Source organism: Zonotrichia albicollis, chromosome 22 (assembly GCF_047830755.1).
Source record: "Zonotrichia albicollis isolate bZonAlb1 chromosome 22, bZonAlb1.hap1, whole genome shotgun sequence".
NCBI classification, from domain to species: domain Eukaryota; kingdom Metazoa; phylum Chordata; class Aves; order Passeriformes; family Passerellidae; genus Zonotrichia; species Zonotrichia albicollis.
This window is the reverse complement of record NC_133840.1, coordinates 8357769-8377197: the sequence shown is the minus strand read 5'-3', so window position 1 is coordinate 8377197 and position 19429 is coordinate 8357769. Positions and strand designations below refer to the sequence as shown.

Sequence of the window (19429 nt, the reverse complement as noted above, 5' to 3'; positions counted from 1 at the left end):
GCATAGGCACCTTTCAGGGCGTTGTAGAGTGATGAGGGCAGCCCTGAATCTCCTTTTGTCCAGGCTGAGCACCCCCAGCTCCCTCAGGGCTTCCTCACAGGGTTTGTGTTCCCAGCCCCTCTCCAGCCTCGTTGCCCCCTCTGGATGTGCTCCAGCCCCTCCATGTCCTTTCCAAGCTGAGGGGCCAGAGCTGGACACGGCACTCAGGTGTGCCCTCAGCAGTGCCCAGTGCAGGGGCAGAATGACCCCCCTGCTCCTGCTGGCCACACCATTCCTGATCCAGGCCAGGAGCCATTGGCCTTCTTGGCCACCAGGGCACTCTGCTGGCTCACGTTCAGTCACTGTTGAGCAGCACCCCCAGGTCCCTTTCTGCCTGGGCACTGTCCAGCCACAGCATCCCCAGCCTTGAGCATTGCAGGGGGTTATTGTGGCCAAAATGCAGGACTGGCACTTGGATTTATTAAACTTTGTGTTGTTGGACTAAGCCCATCCATCCAGCCTGTTCAGATTCCTTTGCAGAACCCTCCCATTCTCCAACAGATGGACACAGACTCTCAGCTTGGTGTCACCTGCAGATTTACTGCGATGGACTCAATCCCCTCATCCAGATCATCAGTGAGGATGTTGAACACAGCTGGCCCCAGCACAGAGCCCTGAGGGACACCATTGGTGCCTGGCCCCAGCTGGATGCAGCACCATTCACCACCACTCTCTGGGCCCATTCAGCCAGGGCTGAACCCAGCACAGAGTGCTCCTGTCCCAGCTCTTCCAGGACTGAAAGGTGTCAAGCCTACATCAGCTTTTCAAGGTGATACCTTTCTCCAAAGACTGAAGGCAGCAGAGCTGGGGGGCAAACACCCTCTGGGGCAGTCTGGGTCACAGTGATGCCAGCACAGTGAGGATGCAAGCACTGCTTTGTGCTGCATCCCCTCTGTGCTCACAGCTCTCACCTCACTGCCCATTGGCTCTCCCAAACCCTCTATCTCCCCTCCCTGTTCCTTCTAAGTGGGTAGTACAGGGCAGAGCAAGCTCTCATGACCAAACACCTCCTCCCCTGTTTTATTTTACCCACAAATCCCAAGGCACCTGCTGGAAAAGCTCCTCACACACACACAGGCACTGCAACGTTCACCAGCATTGCTGCCTCAGCTCTGCTTTCCTGGATAATCTGGCACCTGCTGTGGTTTAGTCCCCCTTATAAAAGAAGCAAAGAGCAAACTGGGGGCTCCCACAGGGAAAAGTGTCTACCACAGGAATTTCACTTTCCATCTCCAACCAGGGCATAGCACTCTGCAGCCACCTTGATTTCCTTAAGCCTAGCCGAGGTGCATATCTTAATATAACATAATAAAATTATAGCAGGCTTCTGTCTAGTGCAAAGAGAGATAGAAGAGGATCAAGTGCCCTTCAGAAGCTGTATCTCATCTCCCCCAGGATAAACACTTCCATGGCATGGCAGCTGCAGGGGGATCACTGTGCCTGTGGAGCTCCAGCAACACTGCTTTCAGCTCCACACAAGTTTCCATGCTGCAATCTCACAGCAGGCAGGCACAGAAGCTCTTGCTTCCAGCAACTGTTTCTTCATTTATTAAAGAAATTTTAAAGAAAAACAAGGCGGAAAAAAGTGTTAATTGGAGCATCCCCAGCATAGCGGGAAGGGATGCTGAAAACACTTTGCATGAAAGGCTGGACCCTGCCCCAGCAGCTCTGTGTGAATGGCTGGGGTCAGCAAGGCCAAGATGAGCTCCAGGGTGGCTGGTGGGTGAGCAGAACCACCCAGCCTCAGGGACCTGGGTGCCTGCACAGCTCCCAGAGCTGAGCCTCCCTCCCCAAGGAGATGCCCAGCCCAAAATTCTGCCTGCACCAGGGAGCTCAGCACCCCTTCCCACAAAACCCCTCTGCCTGGCGGTTCCTAGAAGGAGAGACGCAGCTCCAGCACCTCCAACGCCAGGGCTCAGGTTGCACTTCCCAGAAGCAAGGGGCATGGGGAAGCCAAAATTAGCAGGCTGATAATTCCAGCCCTTGGTACATCCCCTGGGCTGGTGGAAGGTGTCCCTGCCCATGCCGGGGGTGGGGTGGAACGAGGTGACCTTTAAGGTCCCTTTCAAACCACATGATTCCATGGATCTAGGAGGATCCCCAGCGCCTGCACCACCATCACTGCTGGTCATTGCAAGAAGATGATGGCAAACCATGCTCAGTGAAAAAAAATGAGGTGAAATGAATTCAGAAGTCATGGGACAACCTGCAAGGCTGGTTTTGGGATTCCAGCCTTCCCAGCCCTGTAGCCCCCTGCACCCCTCCATGAGCACTTGGGCCCCACCTTGCATGCCTGAGTGGGTGCTGGAGCAGGGGAAGGCAAGCAGACTCTGCTCCCTGCTCTGGTTCAGCAGTGCACACACTAACACTGGGGTTATTTAAAGCCCAGTTTTAACAGCATTCAGCTCCTGGTTGCGTGATCAGGATAAAAAATCGCAATCCTAATTCCTGGCCCCCGGTGCCTATGGCAACTGGTATCCGTCTCCTTGGAAACTAATCTCGTGGTATTTGAACAATGTACCAAGGGCCTTTAATCTCCCAAAGACTGTAAATCTTTATTCTAGCCTGCTCTCTTCCTACCCCAAGAGCCAATATAAAAAGCCTGTTGTTTTCCATGAAATCACTAAGAGCCTAACTTGAATTTTTTATTACACAGACACATGCTTTTTGGCTTTTTAAAAATATTTTTTCTCCCCACTAAATTAAGGAAAAATCCCATATATATGATGCCTCTGGTGTTGCAGCCCTGACCCCACACCTTGGCAGGGGGTTTGCTTTCTCTGAACAATGCTCAACGCCATATGCTGGCTCTTGCTCAACTGGCATGTCCACCCTGTCTATCTAACCAGACATTGCTCTAGATTATCATCATTACTATTATTATTATTATTAATTATTATCTAGCAAAAAGCTATTCAAACTGCAAGGCTACTCAAGCAGCACCAACTCATTGCTGGGGACAATGAGCCCACAAGAGGATGCTCCATCCCAGTCCCCCAAAAGCTGTTGGGCTCCTCATCTTGCTCCTCAGCACTCAACCCCAACGCTTTTTTCTTTTGCAAAGCTGCAGTTGATGGCACCAGCCCCTCCCCAGCTCCCAGACAGTGCTCATCACCCACTTTCTGCTCTGCACAGGCAATTAGTTTGCTCTGCATAAGGTGGTCCCTGACAGAGAGATGCCACATAATCTCATTATGTTTAATTTTATCTCTAGTATTTCTCTCTGGTTACTGGTGTCTCAGCACTGAGTATTCCGTGCGTTACAGGATGGGCTGTTTGCTAATCCAGGCTGGCTACATAAATAAACTCATTAAAAAAAAAAATAAAATGGCTTTTTAAAGGAGGATGAAAGGAGGCTCAGAGATGGGAGCATCCCATTTCCTGAGTTTCCCATTCCTGTCTGCTCCCCGCTCCTTTCTCCCTTATTTTATTTTATTTTAAGGGATGAGTCACAAAGGTGAGAGCAGGTCCTGGGTCACCCCAAGCCCAGAGCTGGGAGCACGTGTGCAGAGAGCTATTGCCACCCAGAGCCTTGGTGCCTGCCCAGCGCCGGGCACCCTGCACAGGGCAGTGACTCACCCTGGCAGAGCAGCAGCCCTGGGTGAAGCCAAGCCTGCCCCCGCCCTGGTGTGACCCGTCGGGTGAGGCAGGCACTGACAGCGCTGCCTGGGAGCTGCAGCCAGCCAGGATCCCCATTTCCTGCCCAGGCAGCCTCTGGCCATGACACCAGCCCCAAACCCTGCCCTTTCCCATGCAAACCCTGCCAGGGCTCCGTGCCACTGCTGCTGCCACAGCCAAACCCAGGCAGGGACATCACCTTCCATTGGGAGGCAAGAACAGGGGATGGCAGGGGGGCTGCCCAGCATCCCAGCTGGAGCAGCAACACCAGATCCTGCTCTGCAGCTGGTGGAGCAAGGTGTCCCCACCAGTGTGGGGAGATTCTCCAGTGGATGGAGGATAGATGTCACCCCCTCAGCTCCTGTGGGGAGATTCCCCAGTGTCCAATACATCTCGGGGGTACCCCACAAGATTACCCCCACGTTCACAAAGGCTTGGCTTTTTTAACACTGAGCCCTGAGTGCCACAAGCCCAGCTGTGCTGATGGCAGCCAGCCAGGGACAGGGACAGATGGATGGGACAGACCCACACACAGAGAGCTGCTGTCCCAGCAACACCTCTGGCCCTGGGGGCTCTGAGGAACCAACACTGGCGCCTCCACCTGGGCAGGGCAGCCCTGGAGGGGTTTGCTGTGTGCCAGGGTCTCTCTGGTGCTCCCAGAGGGACTGGGCTGGGGAGTGTGCCAGCCTAGGGCAGATGCAGCAGGAGGGGCTCTGATGACAGCCCTGATCCCAGGGCTGGCCCCAGGGAGCCCTGTGGGGATGGCTCCAGGCTCTGGCCCCAAAACAAGCCAGGTCCTCTCCCACGTGTTCCTGCTGGGAGTCACGTCAGGACAAGGTGACCTGGCTGTTGATGCCTCCTCCTTCCAGGACTTGTCATCACTCAGGCTCGAGCCTGGGACAGCATTTCCCTTCCCTGACACCTCAACCCACCCCAGAGCCCTTCTTTCCCAGGGAGAAACTGGCCCAGACCAGCCCTGGTCCCCATAACCCCTGTTTGCCAGGGGGTCAGGTCAGCTCCCTGAACCTGCAGCCCCCAGCCCTGCCCCTGTCCTCTCACACTGCTTTGGAAAGGATTAGCCAGGGCAATCATTGGCAGAGGTGTCCCCCAACACCATGGGGCCAGCAGAGCCCAAGGTCTTGCAGAAACACATGTTCCCTCCTGCTAAATTCCAGCTTAATTCTCATTTCCATTGTGTTATGAAATACATTATCTATTGAAACTAAGTCAACAGTTGTTTGCATTTACGTGTAAACACAGTGAATATTAGGAGCAGGGCCAGCATTATATTTGCATCCAAAATGCTGCCTGCACTGCTCTCTCTCCCTGGCTCTTCTCCATTTTTGCAGCTAAAGACACAAGGATGCAGGAGATGGTGAAACCCAAGACCAGAGCAGCCCAAGAAGCAAGAAACCTCTTGTTTTCCTCTCTCTATTTTTATTTTTCTGCAGCAGGAGAAGAAACATCCTCTTAAGCCCCCATACCACATCGACACACACACCCCTTCATCTCAGGGCCAAGTTGAAACTGCTTCAAATTCCCAATGACACACATATCTTATCAGAGCTGCTTTGCATAATGCATAAATATTTATTTGCTTTTAATCCTGCAAAGCAAACCTGCCTTGTGGCACGTTTCCCTTAATCGGCAGCTCTGGTGCCCGACAAGAGAAGCATGTCCCAAATTCAGAGCCTACTTTGGATGCAGGGCCAGGGAAATAAGCACCCAAGGTCCAGTACCCACCACTCCTGGGGTGCCAAAGCTGCCATAAAGCACCCTGGCTCCTTGCCTGCAGGCAAACGAAGAGCTTGGCTCAGGCACCTCATAAATAACAGAAAATAAATATATCTGCATCATGAAACCATGAGAGTGTGTGAGAGAGGTGGCTGGATGCTGACTGAGCTTCTGCATGGTGATGCTTCCAGGAGATGGAGCAGGGGGGGTGGGTCTGGGCCCTCAAAAAAGAGATTTTGGGGGCTAGGTAAAGGAAAAGCACCTTGGGACAGGGAAGGTAGAGAGCATGTGGATTATTTTTGGGGTTCATGGCTTATATTTGGGGTTCATGGCTTATTTTGGGATTCACAGCTTAGTTTTTGTACAAGGGCTTGTTGAGTTGACAAATGGGAACCCTTCAATGTGATCATCCATAGGGTGAGCAATGAGGGGATGAACCACCAGAAAGCAACCCAGCCTCTCCATCACCCCAGTTCAGGACATTGCTGAGCATAGACCCAACCCCCATCAGGACCCACACAGCCTCACATGCCACAAAACTTGTAGGAACCAATAAAAAATGAGAATTCCCAAATATCAAATCACCCCAACACCAAAACTTGGCACAAGCACAGGAAGCAGCACACTCACCCTCATCCATCCCCACCCCACAGCAATCACAGCACTTGGACCCTTGGGATTGTGAATTCATTCCTCAATCAGCTCCTCTCAAATGGGTGGGAAGGAAAAGGCAAGAGGTGCAGCAAGGGGGTGAATTCTGTGCTCAGCTCTTCACTGCACATGCAGCCAGAGCAGGTAAACACAGAACTACTCCATCGTGGGCAGGTAAATATATAAATAGGATTTATTTCAGCCACTCTGCCTCATCCTCTGATAACCTGCTGACCCAGAGAGAGTCCCAAAAACTAATCCAAAGCAAAATGCTGTTTTTCCTCAAGATGGGAGGAAGCACCTTAACCTCTACCCAGGGTCAGTGATTTGGGACTGGGAGGAGAAACCAGCCCAGCCACCCTGAAGAGGCTTTGCCCAGGAGCTGAGGGTCATCTTGCATCTCTCCAGCACCTCCAAGGAGGGACACTGCTCCATCCCCATGAACACCTCCCCCAGACCCCACATCCACTGCCTTGCTACTGAGGACACAAAGCACCCCAAAGTACAGCAAAATCATCATTGGGAAGGCAGTTCCTGGCCTAAATGCCTATCACAACATCACTGGAAAGGTGGGTTAGTAAAGGGAGAGGAGAGAAAACCCACACACAGAAAGGTTGAGAGGAATGGTGTTTGCAGGAAGGGTTTCCACAGGTATCACAATGGCTTCAGCACACACTGGGGGTACAGACTCAGCTTGGCACTCCCTGAACAGACCCAGGCACAAACAGCGTTGTGGGGAGGAGGAGGAAGAGAGAGACCCCAGCAATGTGTCCTGGCTCACAGACAAGCAATGCTGTGTGCACCAGTGGTACAGTTTTGGTTTTGGGGAGTGTGGAGAATGGGGACATGGGCCAGCACAGGCAGTCAAGAAAGCCATCAGACAGCCCTAGAAGAGATCACTTTCCTGCTGCTCTCCTCACCTGCAGAATTTTCCCTTCTCCTCTCCTGGTCTTGCACCTCCAAAGTGCCAGCTCAAGCTGCCACCAGCTTCCAGGGCCCATGGGGACAATGCCACAGCAAAGTCCATCCAGTCTGCACATGGATGAGACCCCCACAAGATGTAAAAAGCCTCCTTGGATTCTGCAGCATCCACAGCAGCAGCTCCCCTGAGCAAAGACAATTCCACATTATTTTGAATGATCATGTTCAAAATAATAAAGGACGCCTACGTGCTCAGATGCATTGACAGCAATCCCAGCACCAGCCCAGGAGTTAAAAATAGCCCTTTGCAGGAGTGCCAGCCCTGACCACAGGCACCCCTGGCCCTGTGGGACACACACTCTCTCTGCTCTGCCCATTGGCATCACCACATCAGCTCCATGGCACACTCAAAATCAGCAGCTCTTGAAATATTCATCTTGCTTGCAGGAAAAAGGAGAAAAAAATTAACCAAAAGGAGAAAAAAATACATTCAAGGACCCTATACTGCTTGGGGAGAGAGAAGTAAATGAAGATGGGGAGAAAATTTATTGGGGTTTAAGCCCCAAACTGAGCAGGTGATGCTCAGAGAGCGCTGAGGTGCAGAGGGGAGCCAAGCATCACCCTTGACAGATGTGAAAACAGAGGAAACATCTGCATTACAGCAGAGGTACTGGAGCTGCCTTTTACCATGGAGAGCCTCATGCAGGCAGGAATAGGGCTGGATCTCTGCAGGTGAAGTTCCCACAGAGATAAAGACTCTGGTTTCCAACAAGCAGTGGCATTGTACATAAATTACAACAGAAAATGTGGGGAAACGAAGTTTCCAAGAGAGCGCACAACCCTCAGATGGGTGGCATAGGGAAAGCTGGGGGGAACTGTGGGAAGACAGTACCAGTGAGAAGTGGGGCTGATCTCCCTCTCCCACCCTCCAAAGGAATAAACCTTTAGACAGGTGAGGGGGAAAATTAGCCTACCTACCCAATAAGCATTTGAGGGGCACAGATGGAGGTGGGGGCAATGGATGCAGCAGGAGCCTTGGGAAGGGCACAGGTGGGTGCTGGGTCCATCCCAGAGCCAGTTTTCACTTTGAGAGCTCATGTGGGACTGGATGCATCAGGCTGATCAGCTCATGACACCAGTCATGCTTGTCTCTCTTAAATGTCTTTCTTCTCCTCTCTCATTTTAAACAAACAAACAAAAAACCCCAAAACAGCCTGACACTAATTCTGGCAGGTTTAATAAATGTTTAATGTCCTGTTAAAGGTCACCACCCACTCACCTCTGCCTGTGGATCTGCAGTGCCAGCACTGGGGCACTCTGCTCGGGCTGTGCTGTTTTATAAGGGCAATAATGCCCTGATGGCCAGCCTGGCACCTCCCAAGGAGCTGTGGGGCAGGGCTGGCAGAGCTGGCACATGAGCCCCAGCTAACCCCCCACCTTTGATGGGACAGGGTGCCCAAAGCAGCTGTGGATGCCCCAGGATCCCCCGGCTGTGCCCAAGGCCAGGTTGGAAATTGGGGCTTGGAACAGCCTGGGATAGTGGAAGGTGTCCCTGCCATGGCAGGGGACTGGAACAAGATGATCTTTAATATTCCTTCCAACCCAAGCCATTCTATGGTTCCTTGCTTCAAGATCCTGGATGAACTTATCTGAGGGCATGGAGGTGAACACATTTTGGGGGGCAAAAATTCCAAACTCTAGCTCAGGGTAAAATGCTGTCATTTCACTTAAAGGGTTTCTGGGCATTTTTCCCCAGGAAGACAAGATGAAATTACAGCCCAGCAGTTCCCCTAAAGGGTGCAGAACAACTTATTTCCAGTGATCCTCTCCTAATGAAGCCAATTTTTAACCTTGTCAGAAGGTGCATGCAGGCTGGGGGCAGTGGAGCAGCTCCCTTCCCCCCAGCCTGCCTTTCCCAGGATGAAATCCTCCAACCCAAACCCCAACCAGGATGTTTATTCAAGACCCAAACCCCAAAGGCATTTTAAACAAGCAAAGTTCCTCGCATATTTTGCTCACCAAGTGCAATCCTTCATGCCAGTGATTGCAAGTTTGCACCCAGGGGGGTTGGGGGGGTCACTGTTGTCACCAGGATGGTGTCCCACTGCTCAGGTGGGAGCAAGGATGACTCTGTGGGACCCAGGCACCTGGGGGCACCTTGTGGTGTCCTCAGAGCATTCCAACACACCTGGGTCTCCAGAGCTCAGCAGTGTGGTGGCCCAGTTTTTGGGAAGCTGGCCAATGACCCCCCATCACCCCAAGAGCTTCGCTCACTCCAGTGGGAATTGGTCCTCACCAGCTGGAAGGGCTCAGCAGCTCATGTGCCAGCTGATTAAGAGGGAGGAAGCCATAAGAGAAAGTCCCTTCCCCATCCATAGCAGGCACTGGTGTTCCTCCTAGGACACATCTGACACAGGCAGCAGGAAGTGGCAGGGGAGCAGCAGTACAGCAGGCAGCTCCCACTGCTCCCTGCAGCAGCTCCTCAGCAGATGGTGGCTCATAACATCATTATGTTTACCTAACAAGATTGCTTTATTGTAGCCCTCCAACAATAAAGCCAGAGCATCTCAAAGCAGTGGCCAACGCCTGGGCTTTGACAATGCTGGTGACAAAAAAATATATATGTAATTTTAGATCTTTATATAAATCGTGATTTTAGAGGTCACAGTAATACACTGATTTTTTTTTCCCCATACTAAAACAGATGTGACTCACATGCAAGCAAAAAGACATACAATTCAATGCTTTAAATTCTTTTAAGTGCTGGGGTGGGGAGTTGCTGTAGCAATTTGGGTAATGCCAGGGGCACACAGAGCTCAACCCCCAATCCACCCAGAGCAGGACGCCAGAGACAGCGTTCCTCCTCCTGGCAAGGACTGTCATTCCCTGTCTGCACAGCAAACAGGGTCCCAGCCTCCTAAATAATAATGCAATACAAATAATAAAAGATAATTCCCACATATTTAATCATTACCAGAGCTCTGGGAAGAAATGATAATCAGGTCCCTACTAATTAGGGAGACATAATCCTGCCTTTCCTACAGGTTTTTCCATCCCTGTCTCCTACCCTGCAGTGAAACAAGGAGAAATCCAGCCCAGTGGGAAGGAGTGTAGCTTTGGTGGAAGCCTCAAAGAGATCCCAAAGCACAGCCACAGTGGGCACAGCCCCATCCTACCAATGCCACAACACCCATCCCACTGGACTCAGTATCCACCCTACCATTTGTAAAGTTACAAATGCAACTTTATGGTATCTTTTGTGACTGTCCAAGCAGCAGCATCCATCCAGGGAAATCCCTTCCCTTGCCACCAACATCCCTGTGGGATCTCAGCCCTGCAGCAGGACAGCAGCTTGTCCCAAGCCTCACCCAAAAGCTTCCAGCCTCCTGCAGCATTCAGTGACAGTGGCAGCAGGGAGGGCAGTGCTGGCACTGGTGCCACCGACGAGCCTGGCACTGAGCCCTTATGAGGTGGACAGGGTTAATGGCTGGCATGAGATTGCTGCTCATTAGCAGCAGGGCTGGGTTTGTCCCTTTCATCTGTGCATCCTGTCAGCGTGGGAGCTCTGCCCAGCTCCAGGGAGCCACCTCCAGCTGGGTGAGATGGCCTGAGATGTCTGCACTGCCCAGGGCCACTCCTCTGGTGCTGCCAGGCTGGAGCCCAGCAGCAAACGAGCAGCCAGTGCCCCAAGGCAAGGTCACCTCTCACAGGTACTGAGCTGTAGGTGGCTTCCCAGGCAGGAGGCATCCACACAGACACAGCTGGAGCCAAAGACACAACGTGATCTCTGCCAAAACCTGGGCACAGAGAGGCACTCATCCCAGTAAAGGTGGGTGAAGCAACTTCCAGCACAGCAACCAGATAAAACCATGGGGATCTTTCTCACCCACTAGGGTGTTTTGTTTCCAGTGTCATCTTCTCTGGAAGACTCCCACTCTAAGTTTTCCCTAAGCCAGATCAACTGCCCCTATGTTCTCCCAAACAACAGTTACCTGTGAAAAGCTTTGAAGCTTTTTAGCCAGGGAGAAGGAAGCCACGGGCTCCTACAGAGCCACACCATGGCACAGCCCATGGCAGGGACCCCATGGACCCATCCTGCTTCATCCAGGGAGCAACTGGGACTGAAAAGTGCTGCTGCCCATCAAGGCCCAGGTTCTATATTCTTCTCCCAGGAGCACATAAATCTGCAATCTCTGTGCATCCATTGCAGGGGGAGGTTTCTCCTCCAGAAGAAACCAAGCCAAGCAGGACACACAACTCTGGCAGCAACCAGCATCCACACATATCACCAAAAAGTTCAGTAAATTATCCAAAAATTAAAAATGGTTAAAACCATCCTGCCCAGCAGTTTTCTTCCCAGCCATCTCCACCAGGATCCACACCTCAAAGCACCTCTGGGCTCCCAGGTTTTAACTGTGGGGCTGTGGGAACAGATCAACAGCAGATCTGTGGTGCCCACCACAAGCCTTAGAGGCCACCTGGATGGCCCAGGGGCACTGCCAGACCCCAGCACACCCCATAGGGGATGTCACCCATGGCCAGGAGGCATCTGGGCTTGTCTCTTCCCTCTGCAGGCATGCAGGTGGGCTCTACATGGCACATTTCCAGGATCCATCCTGGGTCCACACCAACCTACCCACTGGCATTTGCTCTGTTTAATGTCAGAGATGTAAAGAAAATGAAGATGGACATCTCAGCCCTCATATGAGAGGTGGAGATTGGCTTTGAGCAGGGACACGCTGGCAAAGGACAATGACATCCACGTGGTGATGCTCCTCACTGGTCCCCCACTTATTCCACCCAGATTAATTAATTACCTTTTTAAACCACTTAGACCAGCACAAAGCAGAGACAAGACAATGTAAAGCCAGAAAACTCCCACAGAAGCCGTTTGCATGGACAAATGTAAATACTGCTCAGCACCGTCAGCTCCTGAGGGGGGGTCCATGTGCCCAGTGCTTTTCTCCACAGCATCTCACTCAAGGGATGCTTTCCTTTGCTCCCACAGCAAGGAGAGCCTTGCTGTGCTCGGGGTGAGCTCCTAAGGTGGTGTTTGGCAGCAGCTCCTGGACCAGGATGGGACATGAGGTGGTCCCACATGTCCCAGCTGATTTGGGGGTCTCTGGCAGAAACATCCCAGCCCACTGCTCCACCACTCTTGGGATTGAAGCAGATTTAACCAAGGGAGCAGCACCAAGAAATGAAGCATCAAAACAGCAAGCCAGAAATCCCCATGACCACAATTCCTAAAGCCCACCTGGGGCCACTGCAGCTTCCTGCAGCTCTTGACTGCTTTTTAAAAACAACATTTCAAGAAATGCAAACTGAACATGCCCTGTGAAGGGACAGGGCTGCCACAGGGCAGAGCAGAGCCCTGGGAGGCTTCACTCCAGTCTCCAAAGAGCTGCCACCTCCTCTGCAACCCTCCAGAGCTGGGGCTCTCTCTACTCACGGCCCCACAGCTCTGGACACAACCCAGATGAACACCAGACCCCTTCCCCGGAGCTTCCAGCTGGGCTCTTCCCAATGAAGGAGCCAAAAAACACATATTTAGCTCATGGATAGCTATCTCCATCTCAGGAGGAGCTCCCAGAAGGTCCTTTCCTGTCCTCAAGAAGGTCTCTGGTGGTGGCAAACCTCTGCTCCCCCTCAAAGCCCTGAAGAAGTTCTGTCATTACTGGCAAGGTGTTAACACAACCACACATGTGGCTAGAGGAGCAAAGCCAGAACAATTACACAGCCCGTCATCTGCCCATCATGCCCCTTCCCCAAACCATCACACACCCCTTGCACCTCAGCCCAAACATCCCAGAGCAGCAGGATCTATTCACACATTTTCTTCCATGACAAACCATCACCACCTCCACTCACCACAGGCATCTGCAAATGGGCGCTGGCAGCACTCAGAATAACCAAACCATGCCCAACACCACTGCCCAAGATGGGGACAGCCAGCAGCAAGGCCAGGGGTCAGCCCTGCAGCCAACCTCCAGCTGGATCCCTGTGCATTCCCGCAGCCTGGCTGCTGGGGTGCTGCTGACAAAATTCCTGAAGGAAGTCCAGGGCATTGATAATTGCCAAAAAACATCTGAGCTATTTCCTGTGGGAGAAGCAGACGGGAATCCCCCATTAACTCCAGAGGCCAGAGGTTGTGTTTTGGCCTGGGACTTTGGGGGTTGGTGTTCTTCTCCTTCCTAGAAGCATCATTCCAGTTATATGTGATGCACACCATGTAGGACAGCCAGACCTGTACCCACTGTGCTGGCCCCAAAGCCCACCTTTCCTGTCACCTCCTGCCCCATGCAAGGTTCTTGTGAAAGGAAGGGCTGGGCTGCCAGTGTGGGCACTGTGTCTCAGCCAGGCAATAGAGACAGGTTGCTAAACGTGTCCTTGAGCAGCTTCCTGCTCATCTGCCCCAGCTCCTCATTAGCAAACCTGAACGAGCAGCCACAGCACCAGCAGCTCCTCCAGAGATGGGAAAGCCCTCTCAGGAGGGACAGCAGGAGCAGGCAGCAGCACCAGAGCAAATCCCTGGCATCATCCATTCATTCCTCAGCTTCTGCAAGCACCACGTGAGGGCAGCTGCCCGATCCCTTCTCCTGTCCAGAGTGCCAACACATCCCTGGCAGGTGGCACCCCAGAAATGTGGCTTTGAGAGGCCGTGCCAGCCTGGAGAGCCAGGGTGCAAGGGAAACCAGTGGCATGGCCCCAAAGCACGGCACCCTGTCCCTCAGTGGCCACAGGGAGTCTGGCTCTGCAAGGAAGATTGGCTCTAAAGGGAACCAGTCTGGCTCTAAAGGGAGGAGAGCAGGGGACCCTCGAGTGCTGATAAAACCTGACACACTGCCCTGACACACAGCCCTGACACGCAGCTGCTGACACTGCTCCCATGGCAGCACGTGCCGCTGTGCCAGGCTTGCTGCTCTGCCTCAGGGGCTGCAGCACAGGCACTGGGACAGCCTTTGGCTGCCAGCAGGGTCAGCCCTCATCCTGGTGGTCCCATATTGCTGCAGCAGTTTCCACAGAAGGGGATTCTGCAGGCTCAGATGGGCAATGACCAGCTTAATGGGTCTGGGTGCATTGTGGGGGCCTCTGGACAATTAAAGGCTCTCACATCCACAGGATTATTCCCCAGCTACAGCACTTCCAACAGCTCCTTCAGTGGGAGCAGCACCAAGAGCAGACACCCCAAAGCTCCTGTTATGCAAGGCCACCACTGATGTCTCCAGGTGTTCCAATGTCCACAGCTTCACACTGACAGGTGACAGATGTGGCAGCAGGCTGGGTGACCAGCCTCAAAGTGCCCATAGCAGCTCTGCCATCGTGCTGAGTGGCACCATCACCTCCCGAAGTGCCCTTGCCTAGCAGTGCCCAGAACCCACCAGGATTACCTGCACAGCACCGCCGGGTCCAAGCTCACTCCTGCACAAGGCACATTAATAGGATCACTCCAATTTACAGCTTATCCCAGATAAACCCACTGCCAGCCCCACATGCTGCAAGGACAAGGGCACCTGCTCCTCAGGGAGCAACTTTCTCCCTATCACAGCCATCCCTCAGCACCAAAAATCCTCCTCTCACCCTGCAGAGGATGCCTGTTCCTTCAGGCCACAGTGCCCAGGCCAGTGACTGGTCTGGCCAAAGCCCCAAGTGCTCCACCAGCTCAGCACCGTTTCTATTTCCAGCAGCACTGCTGCCAATCCCCACACCAGCACAGAGGAGGCAGAGCCCTGCTTCCAGCTCCCCTCCTGCCTGGCACCGTCCAGCACAGCCAGGGCAGGTGGGTCACAGAAATGCCTTCAGGATGTGGGCCACCCCTGAGGGCCAGCCTGACATCCCCTGTCCCACCCCCAGCTCCACTGCTCCCTGCACCCCCTCTGCAGCTCCTAATGCCCTCCCAGCCTTGCTGCTTCCTGGCATCCCTTCACAGCCCCCACGGATCCCACCAACTCCAGGGCCCATCATCACCCCAGCATTCCCCCCACCAGCCCCAGTGACCCCACAGCTGCAATGAGCTCAACACCCCATCAGCTCCAATATCCCCAGCATCTCCAAGCCCTACAGATCTTCAGTATCCTTCCCAACCCTAATAACATCCAGAGCCCCTGACAAGCTCTACTGCCCTGCAGCACCCCCCAGCCTCACTGCCCCGCAGCATCCCCCAGCACCATCAGCTCCCAGTATTCCTACTGCCCCCCTGAACTCTCCGACACTGATGAGCCTGGCATTCCTCCCCCAGCATCCCTCCAGCCCCAATAAGCTCAGCATCCCCTGCAGCAACCCCAACATCCCCCGTGCCTTGATGCCACACCGCATCCCCACAGCCCCATTAACCCCCACCTGCCCGAATGAATCCCCCAACCCTCAGCCCTAAAGAGCATCCCTCAGCCTTAAAGAGCCCAGCATGCCCCCCCACCCTAGTGCCCCCCCAACCCCGCAGCCCCATCATCTCCCCAGCAGTCCTGCTGCCCACTGACATCCCCCGAGGCTTGATGTGGTTCAGCAGCCCTGCAGCCGTACCCCCCTCCAGCAGTTCCGCTGCCCCTCTGCATCTCCCAGTGCTCACCCTACCCAATGTCCTGCGCTGCATCCTCAGCACCACCCTCCCCCCGGATCCCCAATGCTGCCCCGCACACCTCCTGCCCCACCACTCCCAACCACCCCCGAATCCTGCTGCCCCCCGCATCCCGCACCCCCAGCCCCACCGCTCCCCCATCGCACCGCGCACCCCCAGTGCCCCCGCCGCCGCTCCCCCCACAGGGCCGGCATTGGGGGTGGAGAGGGGACCCGTCAAGAGCGGAGGGGAGGCCAAAACTTTTCCTTACCGCGGGCGGTTGGGGCGCGGCGCCGCTGCCTCCCCCGGCGAGGCTGCGCGGGAGCGGCGGGAGCGGCGGGAGCGGCGGGAGCGGCGGGGGCGGGCGGGCGGGGGCCGGGATGGAGCCGCCTCCCGCCGCCTCCCGCCGCTTCCCGGGCGGAGCCGGTACAACCCGACAGGGGCCTAGAGGAATGAAAAGAAGCCGAGAGGGGGGTGTTGGTTTTTTGGTTTTTTTTTTTTTCCTCTCTCTCCCCCCCCCCTCACCCCAAATCGGGCAGGGAGAGCAGTTCTTTGTTCTGTAATCCCAGTAAAAGTGCCAGCCATTCGCCCCGCCGCTAATCCCAACCCCGCGCAACGGCCGCATCCATTGGCTGCCCTTTCCACACGGGATTAACCAGCCCGAAATCGGGGAGGGGGGGCCGTGAAGGCCGGGGGAGCTCTGGAAGTCCTTTCATGCCGCGCCGGGGACGCGCACAGACCGTACCGGGCCACGCGGGCGCGGCCCCGGCGCGCCCCCGGCTCGGGGGTGCCGCGGGTGCGTGTCGCCACCTGTTGGTGCTGGCACGGCTGGGTTGGACCGGGTGCCGTGTGGATTGGCACCTCTTGGCACGGCTTGATCCGTGGGGACATGGTATAGAGTCATAGCATCGCATCATGGTTTGGGTTGGAAGGGACCTCAAAGATCATCTTGTTGCAAGCTCCCTGCCATGAGCAGGGACACCTTCCACTGTCCCAGGTTGCTCCAAGCCCCGTCCAACTTGGTCTTGAATACTTCTAGGGATGGGGCAGCTGCAGCTGCTCTGGGCAACCTGAGCCAGGGCCTCACTGCTCTCATAGGGAAGAAATTCTTCCCTGCCCTCTGGCAGTGTGAAGCCATACCCCTTTGTCCTTGCTCTCAAGCCCTTGCTCATAATCCCTCTCCAGCTCTCATGGAGCCCCTTTAGGCACTGTAAGGGTCTCTAAGTTCTCTAGGATCTCCCCAGAGCCTTCTCTTCTCCAGGCTGAACAACCCCAGCTCTCTCATCCTGTCTTCATTAGCAGAGCTGCTTCAGAGGCATGGCACAGCTCAGCTCAGCTCAGCTCAGTTCAGCTGCCTGGCCCTGCACAGCTCAGGTCTGCGTGTCTTGGCCCTGCACAGCCCAGTTCAGCACAGTCTGGCCCTGCACAGCCCAGTTCAGCACAGCCTGGCCCTGCACAGCCCAGTTCAGCACAGCCTGGCCCTGCACAGCCCAGCTCAGCACAGCCTGGCCCTGCACAGCCCAGTTCAGCACAGCCTGGTCTGCATGTTTTGGCTCAGCATAGCTTGGCATGGGGAAAGGAACCCACCAGGAGTGAGTGATGCTTCTCTGATTTCCTTGCTGCATGTTGACGAATGGCAAATTAAAATGAATGAAAAACTACTAAAAATAACTTGACATTATTTTAACCTCTGAAGTTTTAGAAGTACTTTTCCCTGGACGTATGTGTTAGGCAGCTGCTCCATTATCTGCCCTCTCCAGGGCCATGGGGAGAAGAAAGCATTTTAAGAGGAAACACTCTTTTTCCAGTTTCTGGAGGAGCATAGAAGGGGTTTTTCTGTGCTGTTGAGCAACATGCAAGCACCCAGCACCTCATGTGTCACTCCCCATGTCATCAAATCTCAAACTCATTGCACTGGTAGCCATAGCCACAGGAGCCCAGCAAATCCCAGTAGGTTTCCAGTAGAATATTCAGGGCAAGACATGTGCCACTGGGTGGTCAGAGCTGGTCCCTAATTCTTACCTGTGGTGCCTGGGACCATAAATGTGAGAACACACTTGCTGACAAATTAAACGACAGATCTTGCTGTGAAGAAAGAAATCAGGGCATCTTTTGGCTAATTAACTTTAAGCCAGCACCTCACCAGAAAAACAACCACCCAGCAAAATTAATTTAACTGGGTCACCAAGAACAGTATGTGGGAGCTGCCTGCACAGAACAGGCAGATTTCCGTGTCCTGCTTTTGCTGGTGCCCTCCAACACTTTCTCCAGTATACTGCCTACCCAAGCCTGTGGCCCTGAGTGGGGAAATCTGCATGATTAATGAAAAGAGGGTGAAAAAAGTATATTTTGATGCAACATCCCTGTGCTGTGGCTGCGCACATCCCCTGCTCTGTGCCCTCAAAGCACTGTGGCCCTACAGCAGCAGACAAAGGTTTGGGTAGCTTGGAGTTCCTGCCTTCAGCCACACTTGAGTCAGGGTAATGCCAGCATTTATAGGGAGCATTTGCAGATCAGTCAAAGGAACATGATTGGTGTCTGTATTGGGAGAATTTAGCATCCCCCAGCATGTGTTCAACTCATCCCCGCTGCAAATAGGCTGCAGCAACACTTTTCAGATCCTTTGAAAGGATGCTGCCCCTCAGACCTTGGCAAAGAGAGAGCCCAAGGTTCTTTGGCCAAAAGCAAGCAGCTGGCTTGCTGTAACATCCCAGGGAACCTTTTTGCCCTTTCCCTTCCTGCAGCAGAGCTGGTCCCAAGTCTGAGACCTGAATGCTGAGCATTGGGATATGGGTCTGTAACATCTGGCTTTGGGATCTCATTTTTCTCCTCACCATTGGAGACCATGAGCTGAAATGAGGTTGGAGACCCATGGGTGCTACCTTTGGTCACCAGTGTATGAACAGGGAGCTCAGTCTATGTTCATACTCCTACCCGAGCAGGGGTAGGAGAGCTGGGGACAGGGAGAGGCCAAAATAATCCTGAAATTTAGAGAAGAAGCCTTGGAAGATGGTGGGAGGGAGAACAGGGCCACTTGAGGAGATCTTCTGGGGTTGTGGACTTCAGGGAGGAGGTGGACGATCCGGTGGGAGTACAAATGTTCCACACAGGTGTTCCACTGAAACTGAATCCACTCAGGTTAGCTCAGCCCCCCATGCTGTGGGGATGCTCATGCTGATGAAAAGGAGACCTGGTCAGCTGGGGGACAGATGCTATGGCTCAAATGTACTTTTGCATCTCTTTCCCACCAAGGAAGAAACCTGTCACAACAGGGTAAAAGTGGGAGCAGGATGTTTTATTTGGGGACCAAAAGAGCCCCACAAAGCCATCCAGTGTGAGAGGGATGGTTTAATCTCCTCTATCTCAGCAATAAAAGACTTCCTTGTCACAGTGCCAACAAAAGAAAAGGCAACATCACCAGGAAACAATCCTATCTGCAGAACTCTTTTTTTATATAATTTGTTAATTAATGACTGCTGGGCATCACAAGGATTGTTGTTTTCTCTGATATGCTGATTTCTTCTGTCTCGGTGGAATTGGAGATCACAAAAATAAAATTAAAAAAGGAGAAAAGCTGCTTCTTCAGAAGCAGGAACAGGGGAAAAGTTTTAGTAAAGTCAGGAGAAATTTAATTGAAAGAATGAGTCTATTTCTTCTTCCTGAAGGGGTATTGTGTTCTTTTGCTATAGCAAATTGCTGGTTAAAGCGACCAAGACAAAACAAAATGGTTTTTAAATTATAGATCAAAGAGCAGGAAGTTTCTGGAAGCCTACCCCCACCTCATATTCCCAGGCAGGTCTCTGGTGAGCAGTGTGGCTGCAGGGGGCTGGCATCACCCAGAGTAGGGCTGGGAGATGCAAAAACCACATGAGGAAAAGCCTAGAGGAGAAAATACTGGGATCTGCATAACTG

The 19429-nt window shown here is 53.5% G+C and overlaps 1 protein-coding gene across 5 annotated transcripts in view; it reads right to left on the bottom strand.

Annotated features, from left to right (window-relative positions):
* Positions 1 to 16238, bottom strand: part of GTF2IRD1 (GTF2I repeat domain containing 1) — a 70287-nt gene extending 54049 nt beyond the window's left edge. For 3 of the 5 annotated variants that reach the window (XM_074556808.1, XM_074556811.1, XM_074556810.1), the window contains exon 1: positions 15789 to 16237. In XM_074556808.1, the coding sequence (XP_074412909.1) occupies positions 15789 to 16142 (354 nt within the window). In that variant the 5' untranslated portion in view covers positions 16143 to 16237. Of the gene's footprint in view, positions 1 to 15788 lie in introns of all 5 variants that reach the window. The other 2 variants (XM_074556812.1, XM_074556809.1) reach the window with 1 other exon arrangement.
* Positions 16239 to 19429: the final 3191 nt, after the last annotated feature.